The sequence below is a fragment of the Calypte anna genome, chromosome 5A (genome assembly GCF_003957555.1).
Source record: "Calypte anna isolate BGI_N300 chromosome 5A, bCalAnn1_v1.p, whole genome shotgun sequence".
NCBI lineage: Eukaryota > Metazoa > Chordata > Aves > Apodiformes > Trochilidae > Calypte > Calypte anna.
In genome coordinates, this window is record NC_044251.1 from 5603301 (window position 1) to 5620608 (window position 17308).

Consider the following 17308-nt stretch of genomic DNA (forward strand, 5'->3'; position numbering starts at 1 on the left):
CTGGGGAAGCTGCAGCACAAAGTGGTGGTGGGGCTGTTGAAAATCTTTGCCTGTACATCCATGCCCTTACTCTGGTACAACCCCTTCCCATACCCCATCAGCTTTACTGCCTGTTGGAGAAATGTTTTTTCAAGACATGAGTCTTGCACACTGGGTCTGAGTGTGTGGGGTGGTTCCTGCCAATAGTGTGCTGCTTGCCATCTGCTGTAATTGCCAGCCACTCCCTTCCTTCTTCACTGTAGTCATTTGATCAGAATGAAAAAGGAAAAAAGTTCAGATTTGGGGCTGGGAAAAAAATGAGTGCTATAAAGAGGAAACTGCTTGGATGCAAAAAGTAAATAATCCCTGAAATGCCTCTGTAGTATCATGCACAATAGCAGTATTGTAAAATGTGAGCATAAAAGTAAGGCATGAAAAAACAGGAAGGGAGAAAACTGTGATTCTGTTTTCCTTACGCATCATCATCAGAGGTGTAAGCATTACAGTTCCTTGTATTTTTGCCAGCCTGCTGAAGGGCTGGGTAAGTGGTTCTGGGATAATAAACGTGGAGCTTTTTCTACAAGTTGCAAGTTCTAAGGCTTCACTTTACCCAAAATTGTAAGCAGTTTAAATCATGAATAGCAGCTTACTTGGGAAGACCTAAAAGTGAGCAAATTGTGTTCAATTAGGTGTTATCTTGAAGTTGTCATGGATCCTGATGGATGCTGCTTTGTTTGGTTTTGCAGAAAGTGAAGATTCATTCATGATGCCAAAGATTGTTAATGTTACATCCCTGGCTGCTGAGGGAAGCACAAGTCTAAACCTGAATAAAAACAAAAACACTAATGCAACAGCTACAGGCACTCAGGCTTCAGAGAAGTCCTTGGCTGTAGCACCTCTTGAAAGTAGGAAGAGTGATAGTGTCCTCAAAAAAAAAAAAGACAAAGTGTGTCCTGGAGACAGTTGTGGAGATGGAAGAAATACCAGAGGGCCCACGAAAATTGTAATTGAAAATAAAGATGGCATTCCACAGCTCCTGAGTGTATCATGTACAAAGGAATCTCCACAGCCATTCAGCAAAAAGCTCTGCATTGGTGAGTTTGTGGGAAGCCAAGCCAGGAGGAAGGATGGTGATCCTGGAGGAGAAAGATTAAAATCTAAAGAACTGCCATTCCACAAGCTGCAGATCAAAGATTCCAGGCTAGAAATGGAATTGAGGAAAGTGGCATCTGCCATGGAGGAGGCAGAGCTGGATGCAAGTGAATTACTGAGCAGCATCGAGGAGGGTGATGACACTGATGAAACCCTCACTTCACTGCTTAATGAGATTGCTTTCCTCAACCAGCAGCTGAATGATGATGCTGCAGCCATGTCAGAGCTGCCCAGCACTATAAACTCCAGTTTTTCTCATGAGGATGCAGAAACTCGTCGGGGAACAGCCAGTGATCTCAGCACTGCAGATGGATCTTCCTTCCAGTTTGGGAGTTTGAAGGAACTTTCTGAAGTTCCAGAGGGTGGTGGCTCTATAAGCCCTCTCCTGCTGCACCTGGAAGATGATGACCTTACTGATGGGGACAAAAACTCCGGGGAAGCTTCGTCTGAAGTGGATGTTTTAAAGATAGTAATAGGTACTGAAATGAAAGAACCACTCCCCAGTATGTCTGTAATCAGTGGTGGGAATGGCAAAACTGTAACAACCTTGGCTGAGAGCACTACTGTGACACCACCAGTTTTGCAGATGAAAACTAACCCAGAAGCAAGTCATGCTGACACTTTGTGGAGGCCCATGCCCAAGCTGGCACCACTTGGCTTAAAAGTGGCAACTCTGCCAGTGGACCCAGAAGGGCAGAGTAATAAAGTGATGCCCTTACTGGCACCAATAGTTGCAAAACTGGCACCCAGTGGGGGGAAAACTTCATTACCTGCAGCTGTTCAAGAAGGACAGGATAGCAAAGTGATGCCCACGTTAGCACCTCTGGTTACAAAAACGAATACTACTGGGCCTTCAAATTCAGCAGGCAAATAAATACATATTATTTTTATTAGATACTGGAATGGAGATCTGGAGCTGTGTGAACCAGTGTTGGAGTTCAGCAACTTCCCTTGTCTGCAACACTCATTTTCTGTATGGCATCAGCAGGTCATTCATCTGAGGGCAGGCCCCTAATTGAGAAATAAGAAACTTTAAGCACATTGACCTATTTTTACCTCACTGTTGTATTGTGGGTGTTCTTCCCCTTCACAAAACAAGAAAGATGATCTATAACCATTGCTGGCACATGGTATTCTTCCAGAATCGAGTCTCTCTCAGAAATATCTGAGGACTGAGAAACCTAGGATACTGAAAGAGATTTTTTTCTTTTCCAGTAGGGAAGCAGCTGTCTTGTTGGGGAAAAAATATCTGAATTCCTTGTTTTTGTATCGGGCAAATTATCTATGCAGAAATGGGATGGTTCACATTTGCTGTTTTTAATGTTTGCAGGATATGGTGATTGTACAGAAATGAGATTATGGTTGCTCTAAAACTTGTTACTGAGAGCAGTGGAAAGGATATGTGAGACTGCAGAGGCCTGAAGTGAAAAGTTCTTGTTCTCTGGTGCTAGGTAGTTCTCTGGCAGAGACTCTTTAGGATTTTATGCACAGAAGATGTTAATAAGCATCTGTAACTCTCTCTGCTTAGGGAAGAAAATTATATTTCCCAGTGTAATTAGAAGTAGGGCAGTATGTTAACTCTAACAGAGCCATTAAAACTCCCTCACTTTTGCCTCCTGCCCCTATACAAGTAATTCCTTTGATGCTTAGGGCACTTGGAAGAAAAAATTACAGGAAATAGAAGGAAATTAGGGCACCATATTGCTACATCTTTAAATATATAGCTGAAGTAGCTTGAGTGTTTTCCCATTTCTTGTTTCCTTTTTTCCTGTCATTGTTTGAACTGTGTTTGGTGGCTAGGAATGTTATAGGAAGTGTTGCTTCATTAAAAATACAGAATGCTTTCAGGACTGTTTTAGCCTAGGATAAATGAGAGAGGTGTATATGTGAATGTATATATGAAAATATGTGTATATCTTTATAAACCTTCCATTTCTTTATAAATTCAGGAAAGGTACTCAGAGGTTTCTCACTGCATTTGCACAAGCTGTGTATAGCAAAAAAAAACAAAAACAAAAGTCAACAAAAATGCTCATTACCAGGGAAATAGGGCAGTATTGAATCATGAGATGTATTTTTTATTCTTCTCTGCCACTGCTTACTCAATGACCTGTAGATACTCTTCAGTGTTCAGCTGTTGGATGTGAAGGGCCTACAGACTGTAAAGATATTTATATTTTTGTACACGATTTTTGTTTTCGTAGTTTTCTTGACAAATGAAATTTTCAGCCTAGGAGGGATGATTTGTTAATGAGTGTATACACAATCTTTTCCTATCAGGTTTGTAAATATGAGTTCTGGTGCGCTTGAGGGGCTTCTGAACTCCTCCAAAAAGGTAAAAAAACCCCAATGCCATTTAAATTATACAGGATTTGATGCATTTTGGGGTATGTGTAGAAATGTAATGCCCTGTCTCACTGTTCCAGCAACAGCAGCTGGAAGTTTTCCCTCAAAATTCCACATCTTTGGTGATGCAGCAATGCAGGAATTTCACATTTCCAGCACTGTGACGGTGTTAGAAGTGTTTGTACCCAGCCAACCCCACGCTCTGTTCAGTAAGCTGCATTTTCCAGATCTATGTCTGGGTGTATGTGTACCCTGAGTGTTTCCTCATCTTTTTTTTTTTTTTTATGATTTCATATTATGCTGCAGAGGACAGAAGCCGTTCAAACTCAGCATGCATAAACTTATTCCAGAGCCTACATGAAAAAAGGTTCTTCACCTGACCATTCTAAATGGTGGTGTTTTAAAGCAGTTACATGTAACTTTATTTCCTTTTGCATTGACTGTTTTAATATTGGGTACAAGTTCTGTATGGGTCATTTGGAAAAGAAGAATATTGGTTAGCATTGATAGTCATGCAGGGATTGTCACTGAATTGTCACTGAATGCCTTAGAAAAGGAAATTTTACAGTATGAATAAATATTTAGGCATACTTAGCTTGTTACTGAAGAATTTCACCTTTATTTTAAACCAGTAAAACCCTGGAGCAACTAAAATAATTTTAAATTAAATTTATTTACCTGGGAATCTGGTTCTGAGCATTTCTAATAGGCTGAAGTTGTTTATTTTTTTAACCTATGGCAGTTTATTTTGCCAGCAGATTTCATTCTTCCTATATGTGAAAGAGCAAGTGGAACTGTACTGTGACTCCTTTCAAATTCCTAAGAACTGCCCTTTATTTCTGCTGCCCTTCCTTTCGTGGTTCCAAATGGCTGATTTTAACCACAGAAGTGTTTGCCAATCATACCTGAATTAAGTGTATGTGTGCTTTGCACACTTTTGTGGGACATAAAGCTGTAAGATGAAAGCCACTCAAATGGTATCTAAATAAATGCTTCACTTTTGGAGACACTTTATCCATTAGCAAGGAAAATGCCTGGATGTGTTTACTAAAAGCCCCCAGATGTGGCAGGTGGCACAGTTCCAAGGAGACGTGAGGGGTTCTGAACAGCAATGAAGCGTGTTTGAAATGCTCTCCTTGTTCCACTGTGTCTGCAGCTGAACATTTTGCTGTGAAGCTAAAGCTGACTCCCTTTTTGTGCTCTTCCCTTCAGCTCCCATTGGTTTGGAACAAGCCTTTTAAAAATTATATGTGTTGTCTTTTGAGGCAATAATGTGAGAATATGAAACATAATGAAAATATTTTAGAATCAGGAGAAGAAAGGAGACCCCTGCAAGGCGCACATTTTCACTAGATCAAGAGACCTGGAGATTTTCTTTGTTTTTTACGCATCTGTAAATAGACTGGAATGTTTTTAAGAATATAATGAAATGTCAGATTTAGCTTTTTTCCTTTTATATATTAAAATATATCTTTCCCTCTTCTGTTTTTGAAAGAAATGATATTTTTGTAGAAATCTTAACAGTACAGGACTCCTAAATAACTGTATGTGAGGGACAGAGTGTAAAACTAAAATAAACCAATTGAGGTCAACTAGAAACTGGCTTTGAAAGTTTCTTACAGGGAGGGAGAGGGAGCAGAAATGACATGGTGGTGTTGCTGTGGGTGACATGTGGCATTGGACCTGAGCAAATGTCACAGACACATGCTCTGAGGCAGAAGCTCTGGCAACTCAAACATCTGGGGTTTGGTTCAAGTTACCTGACAAGTCAGGTGAGATTTCATGCTTCAGTCTTGAGTGGTGTGCAGGAAATGTTATTGGTAGTAATGCAGAAAAGGTACTGAAGGGACTTAATTTTCACCAACATGCATCTTAAGCAGGAAGCCAGTGGGGTTAATGCTCAATCATGGCATTAATAGGAAAAATACCCCAGCAGTTGAAGGTTGAATCCACACAAAATCACTCTCCAGCCTCCCTCCCCCAACCTCAAACTTAGGTTAATCTGTTGTATCTCTTTCCGTTGGAGAAGCTGGACACCAAAATTGTCCTTATGGGAATAAGCCTGAAGATGAGTCTCCAACTGAAGTGTCAGAAGACATGCTTTTTAGAAGAAATAGGTAAAATGTCTGTACTAAATCACTGGCTTCCATATCCAATAAATGGAAGATAACACACTTGAATTTTTTTTTTTTTTAAGTAGTAAGCATCTACTAATGAGCAAGTATGAGTTACAGACATGAGAAGAAAATACAAGAAAACAATTATGCGTGTGGGTAAGTATTGGACTGTAGAAGTGGTTACAGATTGCATTTTTTAAGAGGAAAACAGATTTCACAGGAGAGAACAGATTGAAATGGGTGGTAGTCAGGTAATGAATGTATTTTTGAGAACTTCTGGTGCAACCCTTCAGCAAGGCCTCATCCCATGACACTTGACTTTAATAGATAAAGGAACAGTAGTGTAAGGTAGATCCAGTCAGGCTTGCCATGGGAAGAACCTGTCGAGAGATCTGTGCTGGGGAGATGTTGTTCACCACATTTGTTGTGTTCTTTTAAACACAGATGATGGGACAAACAAGCTCAGCTGACTGAAAACTTCCAGGGACCCCGAATTGATTTAGGGCCAGATTTGAGTCCGCAAATGCAGCCTCAAAAGGTACAGAGGGAGAGTTGTTGATAACTGGCAAGATATTGAATCTAAATTACTGTCATTTGGGATTGTGGCAGTGGGGAAACTGTGGCACTGTGATCACTTGGGTTCAGTGCATCCTCTATTTCCCCTCTCAGGTGCTGGTACCCATCAGGGCAGCATCCTTACACCACTGTAACTTGATTATTCCTGCATGTTTTAATTCTCTAGTGCCTGTCTTGGCCCTCTGGAGAGCTGAAGGCCCGTGATGGGTGACAGCTCTTTTGGGGGTCCCTCTTCTTTTTGAAACAGAGTTCTATCTGTAGAAAGATTTGGGAGTCTCTGCTTGTCTGAAAGTCTTTCCTGAGGAAGAGAAAAGCCTGTCCTGCACCCACCTGGACTTCCTGGACTGCCAGCATTTTGGGGAAAGCCACACACCCTCCATCCTGAGGGATTTGTCCGTGTGTGGGAAAAGCCTCCGTGTCTCTCAGTGACCCACGGACCAGCCTGGAGTTCCGGGACTGTATTGGTGCTGGCCCAGCCCAGCAGCTCTCGGATTGCCCTGCAGCAGGATTCCCGGGATACAGAGCACAAGTGGAGACCTCTCCTGGCTCCAAGCAGCTTTCCCTTCCCTGCTCATCCCGCTCTCCCGGTTTTTTGCAGGACTCGGAGGTCAGCTCCTCACGGTACCGACCTCTGATCCAGTGAAAAGCAGATGCTGGGAAATCAAAGCTGAGGCTTTGGAGGCGACTTTGTGACAAAGCTGTCCCTGCAGCTCCCAACCTTTGCTCCGTGACTCTGGGCAGGAGCGGGATGGGGATGTGAGGGGAGGGGGGGTCGGGTCGGGTCGGGTCGGCCCTTCCCGCCCGCAGGCAGGGGCTGAGCGGCTGTAAGGGGGAGGGCAGCGGTGCTGGAAGGGCGGGACTGGCTCCTGTGCCAGACTGCAGCACCGGAGGGGAGAGGATGCCGGGGTTTGAGGGGTTTTTCACTCCCCTTCTGTCCCTCGGGCTGGGGGGCACCGAGCCCAGGGTCCCCTCTACTTCCCCCGCCCGGCACCAGAGGGCGCCCTGGGGAGAGCCGCGGGCGGGCCGGGCCCTGAGCGCCGCGAGCGGGCAATTAAATAGCAGCTAAAAAAATGAAGAGACACAAACATAACCCCTGTGCCATGTTCAGTGGGTTGCCGATTAACTCCTTAGCAGCTGGAGGAAACTCCCTGCCCGGCTCCTCGGCTTTTCCTCAGCTGCCCCGGAGTGCCGGGGTCAGGGCTGTGCCCGAGGGGGACAGAGGCACAAAGGGTTGGGATGGTGTCTGTGGGCTCCCGTATCACCTTTGGGCTTCAATTGCACTGAGGGTGCATTTGAGAATATCAAATGCTTCATGCCAAAGGGTCTGGAACTTTGGCTCTTTGGGCTCTGGGATCCAGTCCTATGCAATTATTATCAGAAAAAAATTTAGGATGACCTCAGTGTTATCATCACCAATCAGCTGAAAAATAGGGGATAGAGTTGGTTTTCAAACATGAAAAACTAAATGGGAGGAGGGATGGATGACAGAAACTTGCTGGTTTCTGGAACAACGCAGCCTGTGGGGACTGGACAACTCCGATGATCCCTGCCCTTCCCCTGGATCTTCTGCAGGGTGTAAATACAATCCAAGCCTTGTTTGTTTTGATTATTCTGATGAACAAGAGCCCCATTAGGAGGACCATAACAGCTTTGCAGAGATTTTTTTGGATTGTACACTCTGTTCCTCCAAAGGACTGAGATCAGCTGTAGCAGCATCATGTTCTGCTGCAGCCTTCTGCTGAACACCTGGCTGGGATTTTCCACAGCAGGAAGTGGAGAAGGGTGGGTGTGTGCTGGAGGTGCTGGATGGAATAGTTTGGCAGAATTAACTGAGGAAGTTGTGGCCAGCTCCTGCACCATCCATCCTTGGCTGCCTCCACCTTACCCTGTGTGTCCAGGTCCCCTTGTAGAAGCTGCACGATCTGCACTTGGCAGGAGGGGCAGATGCTCCTCTTCCTCCCCTTCTTCCACCAGCCTGTTCAGGCCTGGACCTCAATCCCCATCCTCCACATAAGGAAGAAGGGCTCAAACCCTGCTGCTTCATATGCTCCATCCTGGCCTGCTGGGATACTCACCCAACAGCACCCCAAAGCCCAGGCCTGTGGCTGTGTTCACCTTCTGGCTTGGAGTCATCAACTGTTCAGCAGATGCTGGATTTTCTCCTGAGAGTAAGACTGGAGCAGCCTCCCAGGGTGAGAGCACTACAGCAGAGCCTTACTGATCTCTTGTGACTGTAACTCCTGTTTTCTGGTAAGTTGCAAACAGCTTTTCCACAGCAGCAGCCTCCTACATATTGTGTCTATCCAGCTATATCCTTTTTCCATTCAGGTGCCACCTGTCATGCCAGAAAAACACATCTCACACCCCTGTCTGTGCAGTGAGAGCTCAGCTGGGCAACAGTATCAGGGCAAGCCCCTTGCTCCCTTCTACTTACCTCTGACTTGTCCTGTCCTCTGCAGGACTGAGGGCTTATCACTTCTGCTCTTTTATTCATTTTTTCCACCCTGAAGTGTCCTACAGCAACACTAAAATCTTTGAGGGCATCCTGGAATTCTTCGGAGGAAAAAGCCTGAAGGCAACAATCCAATGGTGAGCAGGTGTCTGGTTTCTTCTGGTACTGAATGAAGCCCAGAGCTGTTTGGGCAAACAGCAGCTGAAGATGCTGCTTCTTCCAGTTGGCAGCCGGTCACTAGTGGTGTCCCCTAGGGATCAGTGTTGGGCCCAGTTCTGTTTAATATCTTTATTGATGATTTAGATGAGAGGATTGAGTCCATCATCAGCAAATTTGCAAATGACACAAAGCTGGGGGGGAGTGTGGATCAGCTGGAAGGCAGGAGGGCTCTGCAGAGGGACCTGGACAGACTGGAGAGTTGGGCTGATTGCAACAGGATGAGGTTCAACACAGCAACCCCATGGGGAGCTCCAGGCTGGGCACAGAGTGACAGAAAGGGACCTGGGAGTCTGGATTGAGAAGAAGCTGAACATGAGCCAGCAGTGTGCCCAGGTGGCCAAGAAGGCCAATGGCATCCTGGGCTGGATCAGGAACAGTGTGGCCAGCAGGTCCAGGGAAGGGATTCTGCCCCTCTGCTCAGCCCTGGTGAGGCCACAGCTTGAGTCCTGTGTCCAGTTCTGGGCCCCTCAGATCAGGAAGGAGATTGAGGTCCTGGAGCAGGTCCAAAGGAGGGCAACTAGGCTGGTGAAGGGACTCAAGCACAGATCCTATGAGGAGAGGCTGAGGGAGCTGGGGGTGTTCAGGCTGGAGAAGAGGAGGCTCAGAGGAGACCTCATCACTCTCTACAACTCCGTGAAAGGAGGTTGGAGCCGGAGGGGGTTGGTCTCTTTTCCCAGGCAACTCTCAGCAAGACAAGAGGGCAGGGTCTCAAGTTGTGCCAGGGGAGGTTTAGGTTGGATATTAGAAAGAATTTCTTTACGGAGAGGGTGATCAGACATTAGAATGGGCTGCCCAGGGAAGTAGTGGATTCTCCGTCCCTGGAGATATTTCAAAAGAGACTGGACGTGGCACTCAGTGCCATGGGCTGGGAACTGCAGTGGGAGTGGATCAAGGGTTGGGCTTGGTGATCTCTGAGGTCCCTTCCAATCCAGCTGATTCCATGATTCTTGCACTTGTAGCTTGATTCTATGATTCAGCCACTTGTAGCTTGGCTGCTGTGTCCTTCTCTTGGCCCTTTCTGCATGGGGCACAGCTCTCAGACAGGTTTGCCCATCCCTGCCTAATCCTGAGGCACTGGCACTGCTGAGTTTTGAAAATGTATTTGCTAATGTTCTTGTTTCTGAAATGGGCTGGGCCCGGACCTTACTTTAAAAAAAAATTAAAAATGTGCAGCTGGAGTAAAAAGTGATTTGATAAACAACAATTTGTGTCCCTTTGGGGCCTGGCTGGAGCCATGTTTTGCATGCTCAGCCTTGTAAAGGCAGCAGGGTGGGGACCAGATCCCTCCTGGCCCAGCAGCCCCATGGGGGAGTGAGTCAGTGGGGTGGGTGGAAGGTTTGTGGGTGCCCCTCAGAGGAAGGGTGAGGACGGAGGAAGGACGAGTTATGGGGCTGGATAAATTTGGAGAGGCCAAGTTCAGCAAAGTTCAGACGTGTGGATGTTTCTACCTACAAGGGGGAATAACAGCAGAGAGGGTTTTTCTGCTTTGGTGATTTTGATGCTCTGGCAGATCTGATGTGATTGTGGTATAAACCTGCATGAGAGTGACTGGCTGGAGAAGCACTACAGGAAAAGCACATGCTGGCAGGCAAATCTTACCAGCAGTCAAAACAGAAATTATTAACTCCTGCTCCTCAACCAGTGATCTCCCTTCTAGGTTACAATGATTCTTTGTTTCTTAAAAAATGCCTCAAGCAGACTTTCAGCTCGTGACCATTTTGTGAAGGTTTAAATTTGCTTCCTCAGCTGTTGGGTGTCATGGCAAAAAAAAAAAAAAAAAAAAAAAAAAGACAGAGGTCTTCCTGCAGAATCTCTTCCCCTAAATGTTTTGTGGCTCTGACAGAGCAGGCAACCAGCTTGTACTGGTCTCCAAGAAGAAATTGAGAGAAGCTAAACTGGTGGCAGCCACACTCGGATTTGTTTGCTACCCTGCTCCAGCATAGACAAGGCCTCATTGTCTGGGTTTGAAGGGGAAAATGTCCAGTTTCACAAACTTTGCTGAGCAAGGGAGAGAATAATTATATTGCAGATAAGCTTACAAGGGGCACATTGATGTTTGAAAGAAAACTTGATGTTCATAGGGCGAGGAGGAGAAGCCAGAGGGAAAAGCCAGCGGCTGTGGTGACCTACTAAAATTTCCTCAAGTCAGAAGTTATTCCTGGCTGAAGGTGGGTCTCAGGAGGACAGATCCTTGGCTCTGGCTGGGAGGCAAGCTGTGCAAATGGGAAACCAAGTGCCCCTTTGCCTCCAGAGCTGCTCCATCCACAGCTGGAAGCAGAACCCTTGCAGGGGTTGGACAGAGCCATCCCTGCAGCATCGTTCTTGGGCCCCAAGCTCTTGTCTCCATTCTTGTCTCCCCAGCAGGTGTTTACTGGGGAAGAAACTGTGATGGCTTCTTCCTTCATCCCTCTCCTCTTCCCTTTTACTCAGGACTTCACGGGCTCTTTGGAGCAGCTCAGCTCAGTGCTGGGCTCCTCCTGCCTGTCCCCAAGCCAGGAAGGTGCTGGGGGTGCCAGTCCTTGGGTAGGGATGTGCCACAGGAGTGCTGGTTCTTGGGGTTTTGCCCTTTTCTGTGACTTCATTTGCAGTGTTTGAGCCAAAGGCTTGGCAGCATTTTGCTTGGTGTGTTTGTACTTTGGAGGATGAGAGGGTGAACATCACTCCAGGAAAATGTTTGACAGTGCTGGGTTGGCTGTGGGGAGCCCCATGCAGTGCTTCCCCCCAGCACTGGGAGTATTAGCTGAGCCATGCTGGTTCTCTCCCTAAGGGGGAGGATGTAATTATCTTCTTTTTGCAAGATTGCGTGTCATTTTCTCTCCTCTATTTAAAAAAAAAAAAAAAAAAAAAAAGAAAAAAATTGAAACGAAGCAGAAATGTAACAACCTGATGACCTATAAATTCTTTCACCAGACTGAAAGCAATACTTGATTGAGTGTCATGATATAGAACTTGCTTTTTTTTTTTTTTTTTTGGTGAACTTTCTCTGAAGGAAATGTGCTCTCTCCTCTTTGTAGGAAGCTGCAGCACCAGCATAAACCCAGTTTGTTGTCATGGCAATGTCAGCAGTTGCTTTATCTGTATCATAGGCACTCACAGGTTCACAGGAACATCCATGTGGCTCCTCACCTCTGGAAATCTGGAGTCCAGCCTCCTGCTCAGGCCATGAGATCAAACCAGGTTGCTGATGACTTTCAGAGAATTTAAAATCCTCAAGGGATGGAGATAGTACCACCAGCCTGGGCAACATTTCTAAGCTGTTGCTACCAGCCTCCTAACCTTTCAAATCCCACTCCTTCTGGGAGTAATATTGTGGGTTTGCTGTGTCTTTGACACTTATTCACTGTGCCCTCTATTTTTCCACCTGTCCAGAAGAGGAATTTCCCTTCCACTTTGATTGCTTTCTCTGTCTGCAAGGTTGTTTCCCCTCACTTCACTGCTCATGAACATCCTAGCACAGGTCACAGCATTCTTACATTCTCTTATCTGCTCAGGTTTTTGATGCCATGCTCATAACCATGACATCTGAAGAGTTTCTCCAATGAACTTTAGATCTGGAGATTTAGAGATATAGATATAGCTATAGATATAAACTTTCATATTTCCCTCTCTTTCAGTCAGTCATCTTGCCAGATTACTAATTAGCTTCTTAGCTAGTTAGTTAATTAGTTTTCTTATATCTTATGTGTTTTCAGCCCACAATGGCACTACTTTAAGAAAGCATCCCTACTCACAACAACATCTGCACATGAGCAGTGGGAACAAACACATCCATCCATACAAGTTCAATGTGTTTTTGGCTGCTCTTCAGGTAGAATTAAAAGCACCCCAATTAATTGCCATTAATCCCAGTCCTTCCTACGTGTTGTCATCTGTGTAAAGTGCACTAAAGAAAGGAGAGAGCGTGTGTTTGTGTGTCCTTGTCCTGAAGGGCAGGCACTTGCCAGCTCTCCTGTACCAGGATTGTTACAGGAGTTTTGTGTTTCACTCTTCTCATATTTAGCCCACGTCTTGAGGGCAACTGCTGCCCAGGGTTTGTCTTCTGTAATTGAATTATGGTTGCCGTGGGGAGTGGAAAGGTCAAATTTCATGCTGCCTGAGGAATTCTGCAAGCCAAGGTATATTACAAAGAAAGAGGGAAACCTCAAAAGGTTCTCAAAGTCTGTGCCAAGGAGCCCAGGGCTGAGCAGATGGGCTTTATGGTCATTTTTTACCCTGCTTCCCAAGGAAATGCAGTAGGAGCTGGGTACCAAGTTTAAGCTTGCTGGAAAAACCTAGCAAAGTGCCACAGGTTTTTTAGTGCCCATCTCCATGCTTTCTGGCCAGTCTCCTCTGGGACAGAGATGTGCTTTGCCTCATGTACCAAAATCCTCTCAGAGAGCAAAGGGATTGACATAAACTGGGGCTGGGCAGGGAACTGGCAGCTGGTCTGGAATAAACCAAATAAGATTCAGTGCCAGCATTTCTGGTGTTTGGTTTTCATTGTCTGAATTTCAGCCTCTGTGCCTCGTTTCAGGATCTCTGAGGTGAGGCACTGATGAGGTGTCACTCACTCTCCAGGCAGGACTTCATGAAAATAGATGGGTAAACTGAGGCAGTGCTTGAAACCTGGCTGCCTGAATGTTGTGCTCAACAACAGGAGAGAAAGCGAGAGATAAATTTCATGCTTCATTGCATTTGATTTTTTTAACATGAGAGGAAATTCAGAGCATCATCAATGTGCTAAGAGTGAGCACCTCCCTTAACTGATATAAACAGATGGATTTCACAGCTTGCAATATAAGGCTTTGACATCCCTTGTTGCCACATGAGCTTTCCTTTTTGCTTGCTAGCTTGCAGTTTTGCTGCAGTTCTTTAATTTTGCTAACAGTAATAGAAGTAATAGAAGGCATTTGTAGAGGCCAGACAGCTGCACAACACCTTCAGGCTGTAAGATCTGTCATGATGTCTGCTTCTCAGGGCACAGTTTGCTCAAGTCTGGTTTCCAGCTTGCTGAGGATCCCCAAGAACAGGACCAACTTCAGCCAGGGCATTGGGTACTTTGTGCTGGGAGGAGATATTTAAGCTATATTGTTCTCCTTAATTATTGCTCTCTGGAAATATAAGGCAGGGGATGGAGAGGAATGAGATAAACAGGCTTATTTAGGTCAATTACAAAAGTACGGGCTAATTGCAAAGAAAGTGGTAAAACAGGAGCTCAGAGGAAAACAATGTCAAGAGTGACCTACATACTCCCAGGGAGGGAGGGGGAGGTTGGACAGGAGGCAGTGGGGAACACACAGCTCAGCATCAGTGGGGTTTGCATGCTTTTTTTGCATGTTTTTCTCCTTTTAGGTCCCTGGGAAAGGGCCAGACTCTTCAGTGAGTGCCATCCCTGCAGAGAGCTGGCCTAAGCTTGTAAGGACATCCGAGGAGATGCCAGTCAAGAGATGCAGAGACATTGCTGCCATGTGATGTTTATCCCTGAAGGAAGCTTCAAGACCTCTTCCCCCAGCCTCAGGGCAGACCTGGAAAATAACATCCCCCTACTTCCCATGCAGAACAGCCCTGGAGTGAAAAAAAAGGCGTAGGTTGTGTGTTCTTATGCTGCCAGAGGGAGGGTAAGTGAAGGACAGCTTAGGCACATGCTAGGAATCCTATCTCATGATCCCTTTCTTTGTTTGGAATGGTAAAGAGCACCTCCAACCTAAGCTGACCCAGTGTAACCCAACCCATCCTTTCCACAGGAAACACACCCTTGGGTGATCTCCCAGCACAAAGCTCTCAACCTCCATCCAGTGAGTCTCTGTGGGTGCTTTTCAGAGGTTTGTGAAACAGAGCTGTTCATGCCTACTTTCCACAAATCCCCTAAACTCACTGCCAACAAGCCAAAGGCTGGAGGTGTCCACATTTCCACATTTATGGGCCCAAAACTGGTAAAGGTATAAACTGACTGCTCCAAGGGAAACCTTTATCTCTTTTTTCTCTCTTTATCTCTCTTTTTTTCTCTTTTTTCTTCTTTCTTTTCTATTTTTTCCTTCTCTTTTTTTTCTTCTCTTTTTTTCCTTTTTTCTTCTTCTCTATTTTTTCTTTTTTTCTCTTTTTTCTCATTTTTCTTTTTTCTTCTATTTTTTCTTTTTTCTTACTTTTTTACCTCTTTTTTTTTCTTTTTTCTTCTTTTTTCTATTTTTCTTTTCTCTTTTTTTCTTCTCTTTTTTTTTCTTCTCTTTGTTTTCTTCTCTGTTTTTTTTTCTCTTTTTTTTTTCCTTCTTTTTTTTCCATTTTTTTCCGTTTTTTTCTTTTTTTTTTTTTAATCAATCACACACCAGCCACCTCACAGCAAGCTTGGAGCACCCCTGGCTGCACACCGGATGCAGACAGATACCTCAGGCACGGGGTGACTCAGGAATCAGCCTGAGTTTTACAGCTGAATGGCCATGTGTGCACTTTGGTAATTATGTTAAAAATAGTTTTAATTGAGGGCATGGAACTTACTGATCCCTTGAAACACAGGAGAGAGACATTAGTGGTCTACTTCACCTGTCATAATAGGTGAGTCAAAATTTAAATTTATTTGTATTTTTCCTTTCAATTTAGGATACATTATTCTAATTCAGGTAAGAAATTGGTGTAGTTGTGCTTTTTTTGTGCTGGGGTTTTTTTGTGTACTTTTTGTCTTCTTTCATAAATTATCCATTCTTGGTAAACACAAGCCCTTTCTAACCAGCAAATTGTACCTTTAGTTGGCGTTTCTGGGCACACTTTATTTTTAGTTCCCATGATTTCTCTTTACCAGCACAATCTCCTGGCAGCCACTGAATGGCATTTATGCTTTTTTTTTTGCTTTTTTTTTTTAAAAATCTGTGATAGCATATTCTCCCAGGATGTATTATGAACCACATGAGTTTTCCATGGAAACACCTGAAGGAAAGATCCTGTGTAACTGCTTGCTTGAATCTAAACATTTCCAATCAGCTTGATAAAAAGACCTAGGCTATGGCTGGAAACAATTTCCAGAATCTCATTCTGCTTATCTCTTGTAGCTGTAACAATAAAAGAGAGAAAAGAAGGAACAAAGCTCACTGAGGGAAAACAAGGCAACAAAACCAACTGACTCTGGCTGGGCTCCATCACCTGCCATGCTGTACATTTGGAGACCTTTGGGTCAATCCTTGGTGAATTTTGCTAGGATAAACTCATGTCTAATTAAGAAGCTAATAATAAAATTATTATTAAGTTTGCAGCCATTTATATAGCTGGAGAAATATTAAATATAAAATGCCCTCTGTATACTGCACGGTCGCTGCTTTTCTTCTCTTGCCCTCTCCCCTTCTAGTTTCTCATAGTTATTTTTATTCTGGACTAGAACAAAGCTGTTTATCTTTCCTCCTCCACCCTCTCTCCCTGCCTGAGTGTCTGCTGTTCCCAGTTTTAACAAGCCAACAGGTGAAAAAGGAATTATTATGACCCTGCTGAATCAACATCCTGGGAGGTTATGATGAAAGCCATGAGCCTCAGTGGAACACAGCCCCGTGGTCCTGGGGGCTGACAGCTCTTCCAGAAGAAAACTGAGTGCTCTTCTGCCATGGGGTTTGGAGGTTTGTAAGGTAAATTTGTTTTCTGCTTTTCACTTGGCCTGGAAGTTTCTCAGGAAGGTGAAAAACTGAGAAAGGTGAAAATTGAGATAGGTGAAAATTGAGAAAGGTGAAAATTGGAAGGTGGAAATTGAGACTGTGTAAGAAAATGTCTCTCCCACTATTTTTGCAGTTACACCTGAGCATCTCCAACCCTTGCTCCAAGCTGTCTGGAAGGTACAAATCTGCCTGAGTGTGACACCAATCCCTCACCTGATCCCTGAGATGGCCTCAATTGTTCAGTGCTGGCTCTCACAGCTTCCACTTTGGAGCTCCCTCTGGTACCAGAAGAGCAGCTCAGCTCCAGCACAGCTGCTTCTGGAGAAATTAACTCCTTTCTCAGAACTGTTTCTCTCTTCTGCACACAGCAGAGCCCCTGATGAGACCCATACTGTCACCTGGAGGGTGTCATCTGGAGGGTGTCACCTGGAGGGACCCCTCACACTCCCTGCCTGCCCACAGAGGGTGAGGAGAGCTTTGTGTGTAAGGAAAAGTCTTAACATCACATTGAGAGGGCTCATGTAACACTTCAGCTTTGTGGCTTTGTCTCCTTTTTTACTTGCTTTTTAAAAATCGTGATGTTTTTGACTAGGAAAACAATTTTTGTTAGAAATCACTTCTAAAAGGTTCCTCTTGCTTGGAGCCTCACAGGAAGATTAGGGGATGCACAGAGGATTTTTGAACCAGAGAAAACCATTTTCAGATGCTTCAATTACCTAATGCTTAAAAATACAGCATTTAATTGAGGCATGTGTTCCCTCTTGCTATTTATGGCATCCCTCAGAAGACTCCTTGAAGAACACATCATTCATGAGCAAATGCCATAACAGCCAAAGAAAAACAGTGTTATTTATTCG

At 44.7% G+C, this 17308-nt stretch overlaps 1 protein-coding gene across 1 annotated transcript in view; it reads left to right on the forward strand.

Annotated features, from left to right (window-relative positions):
- MGA (MAX dimerization protein MGA) overlaps positions 1-3475 on the forward strand; it is a 53895-nt gene extending 50420 nt beyond the window's left edge. Inside the window, exon 25 of the mRNA XM_030451569.1 lies at positions 726-3475. Within this exon, the coding sequence (XP_030307429.1) occupies positions 726-2005 (1280 nt within the window). The 3' untranslated portion in view covers positions 2006-3475. The remainder of the gene's footprint in view (positions 1-725) is intronic.
- Positions 3476-17308: the final 13833 nt, after the last annotated feature.